Source organism: Orycteropus afer, unplaced genomic scaffold, assembly GCF_000298275.1.
Source record: "Orycteropus afer afer isolate SDZICR_OR568_19922 unplaced genomic scaffold, OryAfe1.0 scaffold00149, whole genome shotgun sequence".
In the NCBI taxonomy this organism is placed as follows: Eukaryota; Metazoa; Chordata; class Mammalia; order Tubulidentata; family Orycteropodidae; genus Orycteropus; species Orycteropus afer.
Window position 1 is genome coordinate 8,036,259 of NW_006921736.1, and position 18,675 is coordinate 8,054,933.

The 18,675-nt window shown below is 39.2% G+C and overlaps 1 protein-coding gene across 1 annotated transcript in view; it reads right to left on the minus strand.

Annotated features, from left to right (window-relative positions):
• Nucleotides 1–15,419: 15,419 nt before the first annotated feature.
• The window catches only part of EIF4E3 (eukaryotic translation initiation factor 4E family member 3), a 79,423-nt gene continuing 76,167 nt past the window's right edge, over nucleotides 15,420–18,675 (minus strand). Inside the window, exon 8 of the mRNA XM_042781679.1 lies at nucleotides 15,420–15,466. Within this exon, the coding sequence (XP_042637613.1) occupies nucleotides 15,420–15,466 (47 nt within the window). The remainder of the gene's footprint in view (nucleotides 15,467–18,675) is intronic.

Genomic DNA, 18,675 nt, shown 5'->3' on the forward strand with positions numbered 1-18,675 from the left:
TACCCAGATGAGTAAACTAAGGCTCAGTGAAGTCAGATAACTCACTCAGGGCAGTAAAACCAGGAAGTTGAGGTGTATGAGGGGAAAACAAATTTTCTCACTTAAAACACAGTGCTCTTAAAAACAACAACAACAAACACAGTGCTCTTTCCCACTCCATAAACAATCCCCAGAAGTGGAGAAAGGGTTGCTTAAGATGGAATCTCTAATGAGCTTATAAAAAGTCCACTCCTCCTTTTCACAAACAGCCCGTGTGAAGGGTTCTGTGTGCAGTGGTATGTGGAAAGACCTGAGAATTCTCAATTTAGTGCCAGAGGTGGGGCCACACTTACAAATGAGCACACACACTGCAGAATGGGCTCCTATGCGAGGTGACCTGGTGTGTGTCAGAACAGAACTGTGCTTCACAGGATTTTCCATAGCTGCGATTCTTCAGAAGTAGATCACCAGGTCTTTCTTCCAAGGCAAGTGAGTTTGGGTGAGCTTAACTACCAACCTTTTGGTTAGTAGTTGAACGTTTAACCATTTAGACCATCCAGGGAATCCTTAAGGAGCTCTGGTTGTGCAGTGATCAAGGCATTCAGCTGCTAACTGAAAGGTCGATGGTATAAATCCGCCAGTGGCTCCATGGGAGAAAGATGAGGCAGTCTGCTTCTGTAAAGACTTACAGCCTTGGAAGCCCTGTGGGGCAGTTCTATTCAGTCCTATAGAGTTGTAAGAGTTGGGACCAATTTGACGGCAATGAGTTTTGAATAGTTGTAGGGAAAACATAAGAACTGTATTTTAAAACAAAAACCCTCCGCCAACCATTGATTCTGATTCGTGGTGACCTTGTATGTTACAAGGTAAACTGCTCTGTAGGGTTTTCTTGGCTATAATCTTTACAGAAGTAGGAAGTACACTGCTAGGTCTTTCTTCTACAATGCTTCTGAGTGGGTTCCAACTGCCTACCTTAATGTTAGCAGCCCACCACAAACTACTCATGTTGTTGTTAGTTGCCACTGAGTCAATTCGGATTCCAGTGCCACGGGAGGAGGTTGCTGAAAGAAAATTAAAGTGCCTCCTTCTACGCTTCAAAAAGGAGGAGTCCTCTCAAGCTTGAGGTATCAGAACAAGCTTCATGGAGGAGGTGGCTTTGGCTTGCCCTCAGTGCATCTGGAGCACGTGAGCAGGCAGGGATCCGGGGATTGGAGAGAGACAAGGGGGTAGTTGCCCTCAGCTGGGTGCATACATGTCTGAGGATAGTGGGAGATAGCACTGAAGCCAGCGCACAGGGGGAGGGATAACTCTCCGTGTATTTTGTTCATTGCTGGAATCTAAAATACAGCTTTAAATTATTAAGGGTCCTAGAATGCCACAAACATTTTGAAAACTGCCTGTCAGGATCAGAAAGATACTTGGAAGAAGGATCTTCAAACCAAGTGTCAGAAATGAGAGATGGGTTCGTGTGACCCATCTTCACTCCGCACGTTCAAGAATAAAACATGTGGCATTCAACCAACTGGTCAAGCACATGGGGTGGCAGAGGCAGGGCTGTGTGGAAGTAGATTCTACAAACTTATAAAAACCACAGTATTTTAGGTCTGTACATTTTGCCTAAATATTAAAGGAAAATACCATCAGGGCCTTCTTTTCAAAATATTAGAATGGCATGAATCCTTTCTTGAAGTCTTTTGTGAAAAGCATAAAGTACCCCAAAGCAGTCCAGGGACCATATTTAGTGCAACAGCAATTCTTCTAAATATAGCACTGAGAGCAATCACAAGAAGGATGCAAGCGATGTCCTTGGATGCTCCACAGAACAGGCGGATGACAAAGCTGCTAAGAGGGTTTTGCATCGAAATCCTGAGCTCCCCAATTTAGCAGAAGGCTTACTTTGGTTCTCACATGAGTGGGATGCCAGAGCAGACCCACAGAGATTCATTCTGAAGCCCAAAGCTTCACCTTGGCCTAGGCCTGCCTTCACAGGTATATAAATTCTCTGGACTCTGGGAATTTCTTTTAAAACCAGGTAGAAGTAAAGTGACTCATCTAAACTTGGGCCATCTCTAATATTTGCCAGATACCACAGGCCCATTCCTTTTTTCTTTTCTTTCTTAACTCCATCTTCACAGAAGAAACATAAAAGGGGAGATCTATAAACATTTCAGATTCATAATATACTACTTCCTCTAGGTTCTTCTAAGCGGAAACTTTGCTCTCGAGAAAAGGTGAGCATCTACTAAAAAGTGATTTTCTCTGTCAGGAGGGCTCGCCGTGCACTCGGTCGCAGCTGAAATGTGTTTTAATAAGGCCTTTCTCCTTTACAAGCCCGGCTTGCTTTCAGCGCTATCCGACAGCGGAGTGGAGGAAGATGGCCCTCAGATATCCTTTTGTTACCTAATCAGAGCCAGAAGGGCTGTATTGACTTTCAGGCCTTGGGGAGTTGTAGTTCTTTTGTATTCATCTCATCCAAGAAATCAAGTCTGATTAATTTGTCATCAAGGAAAATGTGTGATCCACTCAGAGCCAGGCCTTTGAAGTGTTAAGGATGAAGTTGGGCTGCAAGTCCAGGTCAGCAGGCTAAACAGCAGTGGTGCCCAACCGAACAAGTTCTTCTCCTCAGAGCTGACTGTTCTCATTTAAAACTCCTTTTTTACCTTTTTCACACACGCATTCCAAGCTGGATTGCTCCCCATGCAGGGTCCCAATTTGTTTATTTTAACTTTCTTTTTTTTTTTTTTTTTAATAGAGTTATCATGGATATAAAGCCAGCAAAAGCTAGAAAACATTCAGCTGCTCCACAAAGCAGAGGAGGTGGAAGGATTTGACCTCCCGCCAATCTTAAAAGACCACTGTGAGTGGGAGAGCCTAGAGGGCTGAACTTGGTGTCAGCACGTGCTTTTGGAATGAATAATAGGGGAAGGGGTCTCCAGCTGGGTCAGGGGACAGATGCTCATTTATGATGCTCTGGTCTTGTTAACCTGCACTTAGTGGAGTTCCCAAACTGCTGAAAATGCATTAAGGTAGTGGCCCCAAGATATTATTTAATCCTAGACTTAGTGTCATATTTCTTGTTCAGATGCTATGTGTGCTTTATAAGGAGTTACAGGGCTTTTAAAAATTACAGAGTAAGCAATCTTTATAAATTCCACAGTGTAAGAATCCCCATATTTAACATGCTGGTGCACAGGCCTTTTTATGATTGTTGCCCCTCAGGTATATACATAAAGACACCAAGAATTATCAAGCACAAGTTAAGGACTCGCTTGGTTTTTAAAAGATGTTTGAAAAGTGCCAACAAATTATAAACAGCCTTCATGGTTACTGAATCCAGTGTCAAAACTATTATTAGAGAATTTTAAAACGATAATGAGATGAGTGAAAACAACTTTAGAATTCGAAGGATATTTGACTCTTAAAAAAAAACAAACCCAAAAAACAAAGCACTCTTCTTAAAACATTCAAATATCCCTGCATCCAAACTTATACTGGGTTTGTATTATATGCCAGTTACGTGGAACTCAAAAATATTTAAGATATATTTTATGCTTGGCGTAGTACCTAAGGCATATGACTGCTAACCAGAAGGCTGGAGGTTGAAACTTCACAGTCACTCCTCAGGAGGAAGACTGGGCAATCTACTTCCATAGAGATACCACTTCAGAAACTGAATGAGGGGGTCGCTATGAGTCACAATCGACTTGACAGCAGCGAGTTTGGTTTTGGGTTCTTTTTGTTTAGCAGGCTGAAATTTTAATGGTATTTATCAGTCCACTCAACTGTAAGTTCCATGAAACAAGGATGATGTCTGTTTACTATCATGTCCCTGATACAACATTACAGTTGCTCAATAAATACTTGCTGAATGAATGAGTCAGTATGATCCATACTGACTGATGACTATCGATTTCCCTTTAAGATATTCAGGATTTAAAATGTGTGTGTCATATAAGCAGCTCTCAAGAGCTGCCCACAATACTTCCCCCAACAACAAGGTTGAGTGTCTACGATCCCAGTGGCCAATACAAGACTTGTTTCAACAAGAATTTGCTCAGCCGAGAAAATATTTCCATCAACTGAACCTCCTTCTTATATTCTCGAGTAATAATGGTGATAATGCCCTTAGAAAATAATTAGCAAGAAGGTTCACTGAAATCCTAAATTTGTTTCACGGCAAATAGGCTCAGGAGTTAGAAGTCAAGTAAGGAGACATATTTGTTTTTCCCAAAATAGTATGAGATAGATTAGTAAGCAAGCAGTTAGGGTACTAGTGTGTTTGACCAGAGTGTTGCTACCAACTACTTGCAGACCTCAAACAAGTTATGCTAGGTTGGTATCTTCAGAGTAAAGTAAAAAAGTTCCACTGGATCACTTCAATCTCTTTACTATATGGATGAATGTATACAGCCAACCAATGGCAGTACCATTTGCTAACTCTCTACCAGGGGTGAAGTACTGAGCTGGGTGCTTTGTATATGTTACTTACTTTGAAGAGCTTTACCCTTCTATGGAGCTTCTTCCCATCTATGGATGATGAAACTGTGGCTCAGGAAAGGTGAGTAACATGGTCAAGGCACAAGTTAATGGATTTCAAACTAGTAAAGCAAACTGTAAACAAAGCTAATCATTCACATTCAAGGCTAAATTAGACATCCTAGATGCATTTAATGCCACAATCTCCCTACAGCTTTACATGACAAGGCCACCAATCCTTTTACCCGGATACCTCACCTGCTGGTCAAGAAACCAAATTCTACCCTCTCTGCTCATCTCCTTTCCAATTTCTGGTAGAGGATTTGCAAACACACGTAGTTAAAGGTCACTAGTAAGAAGTAGAAGTAGGATTTTGCATGATCCATCTGTGCTGGGATAATCCAGAGTTGGCCGTGAATATGTTTAAGGGCCTAGTCTGCACCAGTAATTCTTTTTCACCTGCCATCCACACCAGTCAAATGTGTTATTCTTGTACATTCTTTGCAGAGGGTGTTAGGCATGTGCATCTACAGATTGGGCACTCAATAAGTGAGAAGAAAAGCAAGCTTCAAATATAAATTTTTATAATTCCCAGTTAAAACCTTGAGAAAACAAGCAAGTAGATGGTGTATCCTAGTTGTAAACGAGTTTCAAGACAAATCTGGTCACGTGGGCCAATGCAAAAGACAGATAGAAACTGTGTATTTTTTTCCACATAAGGTATGGAATGATGGAAAAATCACTGGTTTTAACAGTCAAGAGATTTGGGGATCTGGCTGCAACTTTGCTACCAACTGCTTATGAGACCTTAAACAAGTTATTTAAAATTTCTGGGTCACTTTGTCCTCTGTAAAATGAAAGGTTTCACTAGCTCTTCTACTTTTCAGTCTTTTTCTTAAGGCTGCAGATCCTTTTGTTTTATAAATGAACTCTTATAAGGAACCTCAAAATTCTTACACGTTTTGTACAACCTGCAACTTCCATTAAGGCAGTGTAGCATTAGGAAAACAAGCTGGAGCCACAAGATCTTAGATGCATTTTGGCTCTGCAACTGACTGTGTGACCCTAGGCAAGTATTTCACCCCTCTAAACCTCAGTTGCCACATATGGGAAATGGGAACAAGAGTAAAATTCACTTCATAAGATTTCGGGAAGGATTAAATCAATGAATCCATGTGCTTAAATGGCATGTAACTCCATATATGTTAGCTTTTATGATTATTAATGATATTATAGCTGTGAACACTGTAGCAAAAGCATGTCAAACTCTGCCCAACCACTAACTTCTGTGGGAAGCAACTGCTTATAGAGTGTCATTTTTCACTTATCATTTAAAGGACTTATAAATAACTCTTCTGAATCCAACTTGTCATAAGCAGAGGAGCTTCTGTATATAAAAAGATAAAGTGATGTTTATCACTTGAGTGATAAAACCAGAAAGAAATGCAAGCCAGTGCCTTCTATAAGACAGAACAGTTATTACTTTAGTGGGGAGTAAGGGACCTATTACAGGGATGGTTCATGTGAAGGGGGCTCCTGGGGCGCCTGGCAACATTCAATTTCTTGACTTGGATGTTGATATAAGGATGCTCTACTTATAATAATCCACTAAGGGACATATTTGTTTCATGTGGTATTTTAATTTACAATAATAAAAAGGTTTTAAAAAGTGACATTTCACAAACTATATAATCAATATATCATGCTTCCTGGCTTTTAAAATGTTCAAATTTGGCCATGCAATGCATGTCAGTGTGGGTGTTATTGTATTACTGCACCTTTTAAAATGTTTTTAAAACACATGAACTTTTGTTTGCAGTGTCAAAGAAGCGTATCTGTAGAAATAACATCCCGAGGAACACTCTTTGACCACCAATAGACCTCCGCTTAATTTTTATTTATGATTCCATGATGTTCAGTTTAAAGAACAGGTACATTCTAAGGACCAAAGTCATGTTCTTCATAAATTGACCATGTTCATGAAGCACCAATAACGTTGCCTTAAAATGGTAAACACTGCTTCCATGTCTATCCTGTATTTCTATCATTCTTCTCTGGGAAGAGTGAGTCATAAAACCCAAAAGTTTCCTTAGACCTGAAACCTTTCTCTAGGTCCATACTTTCTAGAATCTGTAAGGGCAAAAACCAAATGATTTAAGTCTTCTGAGTTAAAGAGGAAATTGGGGAGTAAGAGCTTGTCCACATCTTTGAGCTGGGAGGAGCACACACACTTAGCCATACCATCTGTATGAATGGTACCAGAGTTCAACATGCTTATGATTATAAAGGCTTATGATTTATGCTTGCTAGTTAAATATGCTTATGATTTAAACTTATTTTCTCTGGCAAGAAATAAGCTAGTCAACACCACAGCCTAGCTGGCTGATAGGAAATAGATACATATTTCAGTGATATGTATTTTAACTTTCTGAGCCTTGTAAACACTACTGTTTTCTTTTCTTCCTATAACAAAAGACCTGTTGTCTCACAGGATTCCAGAGATTTTTTAATACATTCATTGATGAAAAGCAGTTTAAGTTATTAAACAGCATTTATTGCAGTAAAAGTCACTAGGAAAGAAAAGGCTCATGGTCTTGGCCTCAAAAAACCTAGATTTTAGGTGGGGAGGCAGAGACTATCCAAATAAAATGGCCAAGAACACATTCCAAACGTGCACTGATAAACATTAGATGATAAACTACTCGGAAAATGGCTGCTATCAATAATCAGAGTCAAGTCTCATGAGAAAGAGATGTTAGGAAAATTCAAAGCCTTCAAAGTATTATGCCCTGCCCCTCAAAGATTTCATTAAATGCCCAGTGTTAAAATTAATTGGGCATCACATACATAATTTTGAGGTGCTTACTTCTTCAGTAAGAGGTGAGGACATATGCAGATTAATTAAAGAAATAAGAATTTGCAGGGTTTTTTTCTTTATTATTAGTATTTGTTTGTCTTTAAAGGGATACATTAGACTACTAGAAAGGAAGTGTTAATGCATGTTACCGACATAGCTCAACAGGGGCACTTGAATCTCATGGGCCAAGAGCAGGACAAAAGAGAAACAAGAGTAACGGGAATTATTCTAAAATGGACAGGTTCTTAGTGAATGGTAAAGAAATATAATTAAAATGAGTTAAATGTTGGTTTTCTAAGAAACCATATGCACCCTATTACTAAATGTAATGAACAAGAAAAGGTTAGAAATACCTGATTCCTCCCATCAGAGTAACACAGAGAACCTACTAAGTGTCAGGCACCGTGCTAGGTAGGGACTTTACACACATTAGAGCAGGTGGGCAGAAAGCATCAATATGTGCTAGAATAGAGGTATGATAATTACCACATGCATACTCAGAGCCTAATTATGATGAGACAATGTGGTTGATAAAATTATGTAAGATTTTAAACGTGGGGAATGAAAATGACATTTCTCTAAGAACTCAATTACAGAGTGAGAATTAGTGGCAACAGGTTAGAAAAGTTATAATAATTTCAGGGAACAAGGACTTCTGTAAGTGAATGAACATCTCAACAAACCCCTGAAAATTTAACTTGAAAAAGGAAGGAGCACAAATTCATAGCAGTATAAGCACTGAATACTGAAAAATTATAAGAACTTTTGCATGAATAGTCTAAACATTTGCACTAAACACATAAACCACTACATTTTCAAGCAAGAAAAGCACAATCTAGTCTTACCTTTTTGCTGTAAAAGGCTGGAATAAAAATTACTGACTTATAGAAGGAACTTTCATATGTATCTGAACATCAAACACAACACACAATATAAAATCAAAAATAACTGGAAGAGAAAAGTTTTCAGCCTGACCTTAAAAATACTGAGCAAATCACTAGATGAAGCCAGATCAAAAGGAAGGGCATTACACACACCAGCTTGTAGCCAGATGTGGAAAGGTCCCAATGCACAGGGCACAGATGGTATACAATGGGGGGAGGGGGCACAACAGATCCAAAACATACGGCAAAGAGACCTGGTTCGACTGACACAGGTAAGACAGTTCTAAAGAGTGAATAACTTTAAATGCAATCGATAAGATTATACATTGGGAACAAATAGTACTAGATGCCCCAACCTAAAGTGTCCTCACTGGCTTAAATTATCCAATTCGTCTCTACAATAATTTAAAGGAAACTAAACTCTCAGGGTGGAGACATGCAAAGTAATGGCAACTTGTTATTAAGCGAATACTAAGAAGATAGTTAAGATTTCTTTTTTCCAAACCATACAATGTTGTAAGCCACATCAGCGTCTGAAAAATTTGTGGGAATTTTAACGTCTGCTAACAAAATTAACAGCTTTATATGAAAGCAGAAACCCTATAATAAGTTTATTAAACTGCTCCAAGTGCTTGAGTATTCTTCATTCATCATACAATGTAAAAAGTGATAACATTTACATTTTTACCTTCTTAAATGTTGCTTCTTCATATTAAAAAGACAAGATATACCATCACTTTTCTATAGAAAACTTACAAACACATATATTTACTTGATGCTTATTTCTGTAACATAGTTGCCGCTTTATAATCCATCCCAAATAAACAGTTCTTCAAAGTAAAAGTTTAAGAAAAATTCTCTGTCTTTAATATTAAGAGTTGAAATTTTCACTCCTTTAAATATCTTGCATTCCATTAAATAGGTTGATTACTTTTTTCTCCAGGCAGCAATTAAAACAAAAACATTGAACACAGATTCCTTCAACCTCATGATCTCTGAAGGACACAAGAGCATAGAATATCCAAAAGGCCATTTCATTGGATATTCTAATAAGGTACATTCAACATACACAATACAATGGGACTCTAAATTTTAGTAGCAATGATGAACAAAAAAAATACTGACTTCACAATGACTTTTGCTTATTGTTCATGTGGTCTGGGAAATGCTTATTTGGTATTTTTGCACACTTCGATGTATGAAGGAATCCTTCCGGTTTAGTAACAGCTTTGCTAAACTATGTTTAGAAGTGACAATTAATTTTCATGGGAATTCATTCCCAGGCTACTCTGACAGTCATTTGAACAGTTTTGTGTTATTTTACATGCAATTTTATGGCTCTATAACGTTCATTTAATCTTGTTCAATGATGCTGAACCCCAGATGCCATAAGACATTATAGAAAAGTAGTTACTGCACATATGGAGTGACTACTTTTTCTGAACATTAATTTCTCTTAAGAGGCTGAAATGGTATTTAGAAAAGAGGAAAGCCACTACTCTGTATTAGAGGTTTTATATTATGGACTTCCACAGATGGGCTACCTATTATTGCTGTGGTCCTAGCCATAAAGTTCTTATTTATGAGCACCATCTACTGAAGTCTTGGTAATAATGGCTTTCTCCAGCTTTCATAATACAGTTGAGTCAGATCACCTGAGAGAGCTTGAGGAGGGTGAAGGGAGGAGGGATTTCCTCATTTGTCGTATGACAGGGTTTGACAAAAAGTTGGTTTCTCAAAGTGAGGTCTAAGGACCCCAGCATTAGAATCACTGGGGCACTTGCTAAAATGCAGATAGCCAGGCCTCCGGGATCTACTGAATCAGAATCTCAGGGTTGGACTGCAGACATCCACATATTAAGTGAGAACCCCAGTGATCCTTCTGCATGCTAAGGTGTGACAAGCACTGGTAGATGATCTCAAAGGTCCCTTCTACTCTAGAATTCTAACAGCCTGTGTTTCTTTAAAAACAGAGCCATGTCAGTAAGGTGAAAGTATCTCTCCCATATCGTTGTTGTTATGTGCCGTTGAGTCGGACCCGGCTTACAGTGACCCCTCCTTGAGTTTCTGAGGTGGTATCACTACGAAGTAGATTGCCCAACCTTCCTTCCAAGGAGTGGTTGGTGGGTTTGAACCGCCAGCCTTCTGGTTAGCAGTCAAGTGCCCTAGGCACTATGCTACCAGAGCTCCTCTCCCATATCATAGGGTTACTTGTAGCCTGAATGGCTCAATGTAAATACCTGTTCTTAGATTTTGATGCATATGTAAAAATAATAAAAACCAAAAACAGAACAGTATAATCAGATGTGTCTGGAATTTTTTGGGGGGTTTTGCTCCCGGAAGAAGTAGAAAGGGGAGCTCATTCTACTTGTTATAGAGCTGCACAGGTTCTCAAAGGGACTTTTCACTGCACCTCATCCCTATCTTTTTCTTCCTCACCCTCTGACTCCTCCCAGCTGTTGAGGCAATTTACCTGGGGCTTTTATAATCCTGAGTCACCAACGTCAAACAATGTTTAATTGATCAGAATGTATTCTTTTAAGAAATAAACCATATACAGGCAGTCCTCTACTTTCATTTATGAGTGAAATCTTACAGAAATGTACAATGTAGGAAATGAGAACCACAGACTTACATTTTAAAGGGGCATGCCATATTCAAAAGCTAAAAAATAGATAAAATCCTAATTTTAGTTGTTCTTTTGGGCACAATATTTGACGAAGTATTTCCATTATTTCCTACAAATTCATTTCTTTCCTTCTTTCACTTCAATATCTGTTGGCTTGCTTATAGGCCTAATGAAAGCCTAAGGTTTGAGATTTTTAGCATACATGGAGAGTTTTACCCTGGCCTTATTTTTATTAAGTGTATGAAACCTCAACTTATTATTGGTAGCATCTTTTTAACATTTATAAAAATATCTAATCACATTTTCTGTAAAACCCTGAGAGCAGAATGCAGTAAAATCTTAAAATAATGACACAAACATAGCTGGAAAAATGCTGATAAATACTGTTGAGCCAGAACTGTTGGCTGGAAGGCAGCGCCACCATGTGATCGCTCCAAATGTTGTCAGCTTTGTGTAAGCACGATAGTTAGGAGTCTCTAAGCATTGAAAACCTAATTGCAAAGGGCCAACTCTTGTTAACATCAGGTCATTTTCAAACACCACATTGTAACCTCACTTCAGTCACTGAGAGTGAGTGAAAATGATGAGCTACTCACAATGTGGACGTCTCATTATGTACAGTCATATCAATGGCCAGATGGGATCAGATACTTAGTTTGTGATCAGAGGGTGACTTGTTTGCGAAGGAAGGGATGCTTAGGTTGACAGAATGAACATTCTTAGTTTAAGGAGGCTTGGACTGGAATATAACCTACAGAACTCAATGCCCAGCTCTGCTGCTTTTTACTCTTATGTCCTTTAACAAGGGAACAATTCAGACAAGGCTTAGTTGGTATAATGTACAGTAAAATCTGCGAAAGTCAGAACATGTACAGTAAAATCTGCGAAAGTCAGAACATGTATAAGGTGGAAACCTCTCAGAGAAGGAATATTTAAGTATTTTCCACTAAAATAACCAATAGAAAATGAAAAGACTGCACCCAGTCAAAGGTGAAAAATTTGTAAGACCCAGAAAAACAAGGCAGTCCCATTGGGTTCCAGCTGACATAGGTTTTATTGTATATTGTTATCTAAACTCACTGCCAGTTCTGACTCACAGTGACCCCTCCTTGGGTTTCTGAGGTAGTGTCTCTACGGAAGTAGACTGCCCAGTCTTCCTTCTGAGGAGTGCCTAGTAAGTCTGAACTGCCAGCCTTCTAGTAGACCCAATTATACCTAAAGTTTCTTTCAACTATACAATACAGTCTTGTGCTGTATGTGTGGTGTAGACTTGACTTAAATTCAAGAAGGCTGGAAGTTTAAAGCCAGTCTAAACTTAAAGTTTATTGTTGTTGTTGTTGTTATGTGCTGTTGAGTCGGACTCGACTCCTAGCGACCCCTCCTTGGGTTTCCGAGGCAGTATCACTACAGAAGTAGATTGCCTCATCTTCCTTCCAAGGAGTGGCTGGTGGGTTTGAACCACCAGCCTTCTGGTTAGCAGTCAAGTGCCTTAGGCACTACGCTACCAGAGCTCCCTAAAGTTTATTAGAATTACGTTTGTGTGTGTGTGTGTGTTTATCTATCAATTGTACCAGACATTTTAATAGGAATATTACAATAAATGTACATGTTAATTGTAAACTATACTCTCATTTTAGAAATGTGGAAAAGTGGGGGTAGGGAGGAAATCTTAACACCAAGTCAGCACTTCAGAAAGTACTTACGAAGAATAATCAAAAGGTAGACAAGTTACTTTAAATGGAGATTTTTCATCCTTTTTTGATGTATCTAACTTTCCTGATGTAAGCAAGTGCCTGAGACATAACAACCTGGGGAATGCTGGGAGGAGAAAGAGCATACTGCTTCCCATCAGATTTCCTGGCTCTGTATCACAGACCCTGAGGATCACAAAGACAAGAAAGTGAGCTCTTTGGCTCCTGCATGGCTCTTTGCCGGGAGTACAAGGCTGCACCTGCAAGGACTTGGCTGAAAAGAGCAGGGCTCTTACTGAAGTTATCACTTTCCCCAGAGCTGGCCAAGGTCGGTAAGCTGCCCTAACACCAAAGTCACATGCCACACAAAATATTTCCTCGTATCCCAGAAAAGTATTAGCTTCTTTAATCTAAGAAGGTAATGAGAGGGTTTTAAACTGATTAAATCAGCTTAGTTCACACAAAGTCTTTCATGAACTAAATACTCAATTAAAACAATTTCCAAAGCAAAATCTGACAAAATCCTCTCTTAAAAGTAATTTCGATGATAGGTTCTTAACATTAGGCAAATTAAATCCTTCTCACAGTTAGTATTTTCCAAAGGGTCAGAAATTGTTGTAAAAGTTGACTGTGACAGAATCTACTTTATGCGCTAGTCATGGTCTGTGATCATAAACAACAGAAACTAGAAAAAAAATTAAGGTGAGCCTAACATTCCTGTTTATTTTATTTGTTTTACTTCAAAGGCTACAAACATGCAAAAGTTGAACACGTCATCACAAATGTTTTAAATAAAGTTCAAAAATAAAAATACTTCAAAATCCATTTACTTATGGAAATATATATGACAATTATAATGAAGATAGTCAAGTATATCCTTTTCTTCATCTATCAGAAAAATACTTATATTTATAAAAAAAGAATTTTAATTCGTGTCCAGAATAATTTTTATAAATCCTTGATGAATAATTTAAAAACAAGTTGGATGTTAGCACATTTAGAGAAATAACTCCCAGCTTTTGAGAAAAGGGTTGGATATTCTTATACCTCATTTTGAAATCACTGAAGAAACTCAAGTTTAGAAACAAAGTATTTTTTCGAGTACAATTATTGTTATTATGTTAGATATGGTTAGTAACACAAGTGAAGGGCACAATTTTTATAAATAGATATTGTTGAAAGTCCTCTAAAATGTGTGAATGGAAAATTTTATTTACAAACAGCTGCTGGAGGCTTTAAGTCATCTCGCCTCTCTCTGCTGGTCAATACTGCAAGAGGAATTACAAATTTTAAATCCTGGATACAAGGATGGCATACGAGGGTGCATGGCCCTTATGGTGAAATGCATAGACACACACTAGCTCCTGGGACTCCAAAAACAAGCCCACAGGAGGAAGCGTCTTCAAAGGGCCCTGCCATTATTCAGGTAAAAGCAGCCAGAGGCTTGGCAGAGCCTAGAGGAAATGGGTGCAGTCTGAGCACGTCCTAATGCTCCAGAGGATGGCTAGTTCCTTTCACTAAAGCCAGTATTTCTTTGGTAGCATAAAGCAATGCATATCAACAATTCCAATAATTCATATGAACAGAAAGCACTCAAAGTTCAACTTTATAAAGGTTCAAAGTCACCATGCAAATGAGATTTAACTTCCTGCTCCTAAATGAAAGAAAATGGGCTGGGGGTGGGGTGGGGGGTGGGTAGGATGTGGGACCTGCTCACACCATGAGCAAGAAGAGGGATCATTTAACAAAATGTGTTAACATTGATCTGTAAAGCCCGAAGTGGGTACCTACACACACACACACACACACACACACAAACCCCTACTGCTACTCATAGCTACCCTATAGGACAGAGTAGAACTGCCCCATAGAGTTTCCAAGGCTGTGAATCTTTACAAAAGCAGACTGCCTCATCTTTCTCCTGAGGAGCAGTTGGTGTGTTTGGACCGCTGACCTTTGGTTAGCAGCCAAATGTTTTAACGCTGACGCCAAACAGCCAAATGTTTTAACCCTGTCGCCACCAGAGCTTCTTTAAATGGGTACACACATCCAACATTCAGAAGCTTAATTCAAACAACTGAAATATTACCTCCTCTTTCCATTAGAAATACCAGGCTTCCTATTGGGAGAAATCCCTTGCTAGCATTTTAAGCCCTCCTTTGACAAGGCCAAACTGAAATTCCAGTTAACAATATTTCCACAGAGGGTCTAAAGACCTAGAATTTGATTTATATCCTGATACTGAACTGTGATTACAGCTATCATGTTAGGCAATCCAACTATTATTTTTCTTTTATTGTTTTAAAAAAATAGTTTTAAAAAGGAAAAAAGAAAGTGTATGTGTGCTGTCAGTGCAAAACCAGATTAAGTATGGTTTTTCTTTTCCCTGGGACAGAAAAAACAATGCCCAGTACACAGTCTGTAGGAATGTGTCACAACAAATAATCAGAGGACAGGTTTCACCAGCTAGTATTCCTCCATGTACAGTGTGGTTTTCAAAAGCAGTATTGTCACGCTTATGCATATTCTCATTAACTAGGTACAGCAGAGCTACTTAAAGGGAAACCGATTTCTTGTGCCTCAATGAAAGAGGAGCATAGAAAACAATAATTAGACTGAAGAAGGAATTAAAAAGGGGGGAAAAAATCAAAGTGAAAAGAACAGAGATTTAGAAAGCCAAAAAGAAAAAAATAAAGCAAGTAATGTGACGGCAGAAACCCATACACTCTCCCCCACCCCCCACCTGCCACTTGGAGTGCTAATTGCCCATTCTGCAAGGACAGAAACCACCCTAAATTGACCAGCATCGAGAGCTTCGGCAAGTCTTCTCTTCACTCTCCCTCCTGTTAAGACCGTTTCCAAAACCAATCAGCAAAGGATAAAGAATTCTTTACAGAGTGCAATTAGTGTTTTCCACGTCCACCTTCAAAAGCATGATGCTCTTCATGTGCTAAAGGACAGAAAAAAACAAAAAAAGAAAAAAAGGAAAGAAAACTTTAAGCAAAGGATGGGGCAACCCTCCTCTAGCATGTCATTCAGTCTCCCCAAATGTCGGCAAGAGTTCAAATAATTTTTGGCCAGTAACTTTTAGCTAAGGCGTGCATTTCCTGAGAGATGTAATAATGAAAAGTAAAACAAGGGATAAATAAGCAATGGGCATGCTGCCTGTTTCTTCTTGCTGTGTCCAAGAGGATGAGTAATCCTGACAAGCTGATGAAGACAGTATGCATGTTGGGCTGTTCGCAAACGCTGCAGGGGAAATTGCATCCCACAGAATGCATTGCAGGGAGACTCAAGTTACCCTCCAAAAGCCTATCTTTAAAAATAAAATAAAACAAAAAATAAAACTAAACAAAGAACAACACAAGGGTGGTAACAATTATATTATGCCCTCCCCCTCCTCCGAACTCCCACTCTTGGAAATGACATTTCATAAAATTGATTGGGTCCTCCCTGCCTCCCATGAGTTTAGTTTTCCTTCTTCAGTAGATTTTCAGCCCTTTGGTCTGGCTTGCCAAATTACTAACTACAATTAGGAATTCTAGAATTAAAAAATTACTCTACCAAAAATATTTCCAAAAGCTTGCAGTTTTTTTTTTTTTTTTAAAGTGGAGGGTGGGGAATGGGAGTATTAGGATATATATCATATCTCCTCCAAGGCAAAAGGCCTAGTTTAAAAATCCAGTTTCTGCACTTAGTTAACCATCCTGAAGCAAGGTCTGGCTTCAATGCTCTTCCCTTCAGGTGGAAAAGTTGCTGAGGCTTGGGTCTGATAAAGCCAGGGGCGACACAAGATCTTGTATGCTGTATCCCCCTCCCCACCTCCATAACCTCTACCCTAAACTTGTAGTGAATTATGTCCTCTAGGAGGGCAAAGATGGGGGTGGCCCTTTTTACCCCTTAAAAGAAGAATTGCTGTCAAGTCAGTTTGGACTCATGGTGACCCCATGTGTATCACAGTAGAACTGTACTCCAGAGGGTTTGTAGTGTGTGGTTTTTTTGAAATAGATGGCTAGGCCTTTCTTCCAAGCCACCTCTGGACGGACTTGAACATCAAACCTTTTGATTAGCAGCCATGTGTCTTAAGACTTTTTTCTTCATACTATTGTTGACTGCTAGAGACGGGGTGGGGGGGGATAACTATTTTCTCTTCAGGATCGTCCTGGGTATTTATTTACCCCAACCTCCCCTTCACATGGTTAAACCACTGGGGGAGGTCTACCTTACAGCCTAACAGTTATTCCCCCAGGTCTCCCAAATTCCTAGAGTGGCCTGTAATCTCAATTAATTCAATGAGCATTTCTCACAGCTATGACTACACAAATATTTCATGTTTTATGATTTCTTGTTAAAGATTTTTAGGACAGAAGCTAAATAATATGTGGTGTACTGTGTAATAAAATATACAGTCCAGCTGGGTCAAGTAGAGGAGCTGTAGAAGGATAGTGATGCTAGTCTCCAAATTAGAAATCAAGAGATATGGGCTGCCCAAAGATTTTTATTACTTCTAGGTGTGAGGGGCAGTCTGGCGCGGTCATAGTTGAGACACTGTGAAATACGACCATTTTAAAGGTTATGGAGATGGTAGAATAGAACACTCAGAAGTGAAAGCATCTTGAGAAACAGAGGAAGTTCTGTAGGCCTTAGGTTAGACTTGGTAGACAAGGAAAATAGAAATGCTTCTAGCCAGGGGTCAGCAAACTTTTTCTGCAAAGCACCGATAGTAAATATTTAGGCTTTGCAGGCCATGTGGTTTCTGCAGCAGCAACTGCCACTGCAGCAAGGAAGCGCCCATAGAAAATACAAGAAAATGGGTATGGCTGTGTGGCAACACAACTTTATTTACGGACAACTGAAATTTGAATTTTTTATAATTTTTACATGTTACAAAATATCCTTCTTAAAAAATTTCTCCCCCCAACCCTTAAAAAATGTAAAAGGCTAGTAGTTGCAGCTGGTACTAAAGCAGGTGGGTGGGTAGGTGGTTAGGGAGTAGATTAGGCTCTCTTGTCTGTAGTTTGCCAACCCCTGCTCTAAACAATTCTTCCATCAGAAAACACATTCATCATTCAGCTGCTCTGTGGAGCTTAACAGAATTTGGGAAGATCTCTGTACAGGGTGAGTTTCTTAGTCAAGTAATCACTCTGTACCTAAATCATATGTAACTTATCAGCAGCCCTGTCCTCACCCCCCTGCTGGAGGCCTTGCCCAAATATGCTTGGGATCTTTCTACATGCAACATCTACCCTGTCATCTAGTTCCTGTAAATTTGTGACTTCTTAAACCAAGACCCTGATAACACCACAAACCAAAAGCATGGAGGTGGCCATTTCTAACTTAGCTCATCCTGGACTATACTTCAACATGCAGTGAATGAGGTTTCTGCCTCAATCTCGTTTTTCTAAATTAGTTTTACAGAATGAAGTACATTACCCTACTGAGTAAAGGACTGCCTGCTTTACAAAATAGAGAACTGCTTGTTTTTTCCACTTCAAATTTTTATTTGAATAATCTTTGCACTTTTAAATGTTAATTTATACCATTAAAATATAGATTTTTACTGAGACCAGTAGTGGTTCTGCAGGACTCATGAATTTACAATGTCATCTACCTTTAGGGTGTCAATTCAGCTTGATTCAACTGGCCACACTGCATCTCTTTTTCCCTTGTTTGGCCTTTTTCTTCCCCTCAGCAATCACAACAGCTAGTTGCTAAGCAGTGAGTCATCCCGCTTTGGTCAGTCTTACCTGATTAATGCTAAGGCTCTAAAAACCAGCCTAGCCACTCTGAGGACTAATTATCTAATAAAAGATTAGTATGAGTTACCTGGACATTTAATCATAGAATTTTAAAGCAGAAGGAACCTTGGAGATCATCTAAGACCAACCTCCTCCATATTCAGGTGAGAAAAGTGAATGGATGACAAGTTGTGACTTGGTCAAGGTCACACTGTTGAAGTGTGACAAAAGTCCAAGGTGCCAGACTTAATTACCAAAATTTAAATCTAAAATTGCCTTTTTCCTCTTTTGAGTCCACACAATCAGCAATGTGGACCTAGTTCAAAGGTGGTCAACAATGTTTAGCCCCTTACCTAACTGGCAGTGAAACATACCTCCTTTCTGGAGAGTTTCTGCCAGAGTTGTTAGTTCTATGGAGTTG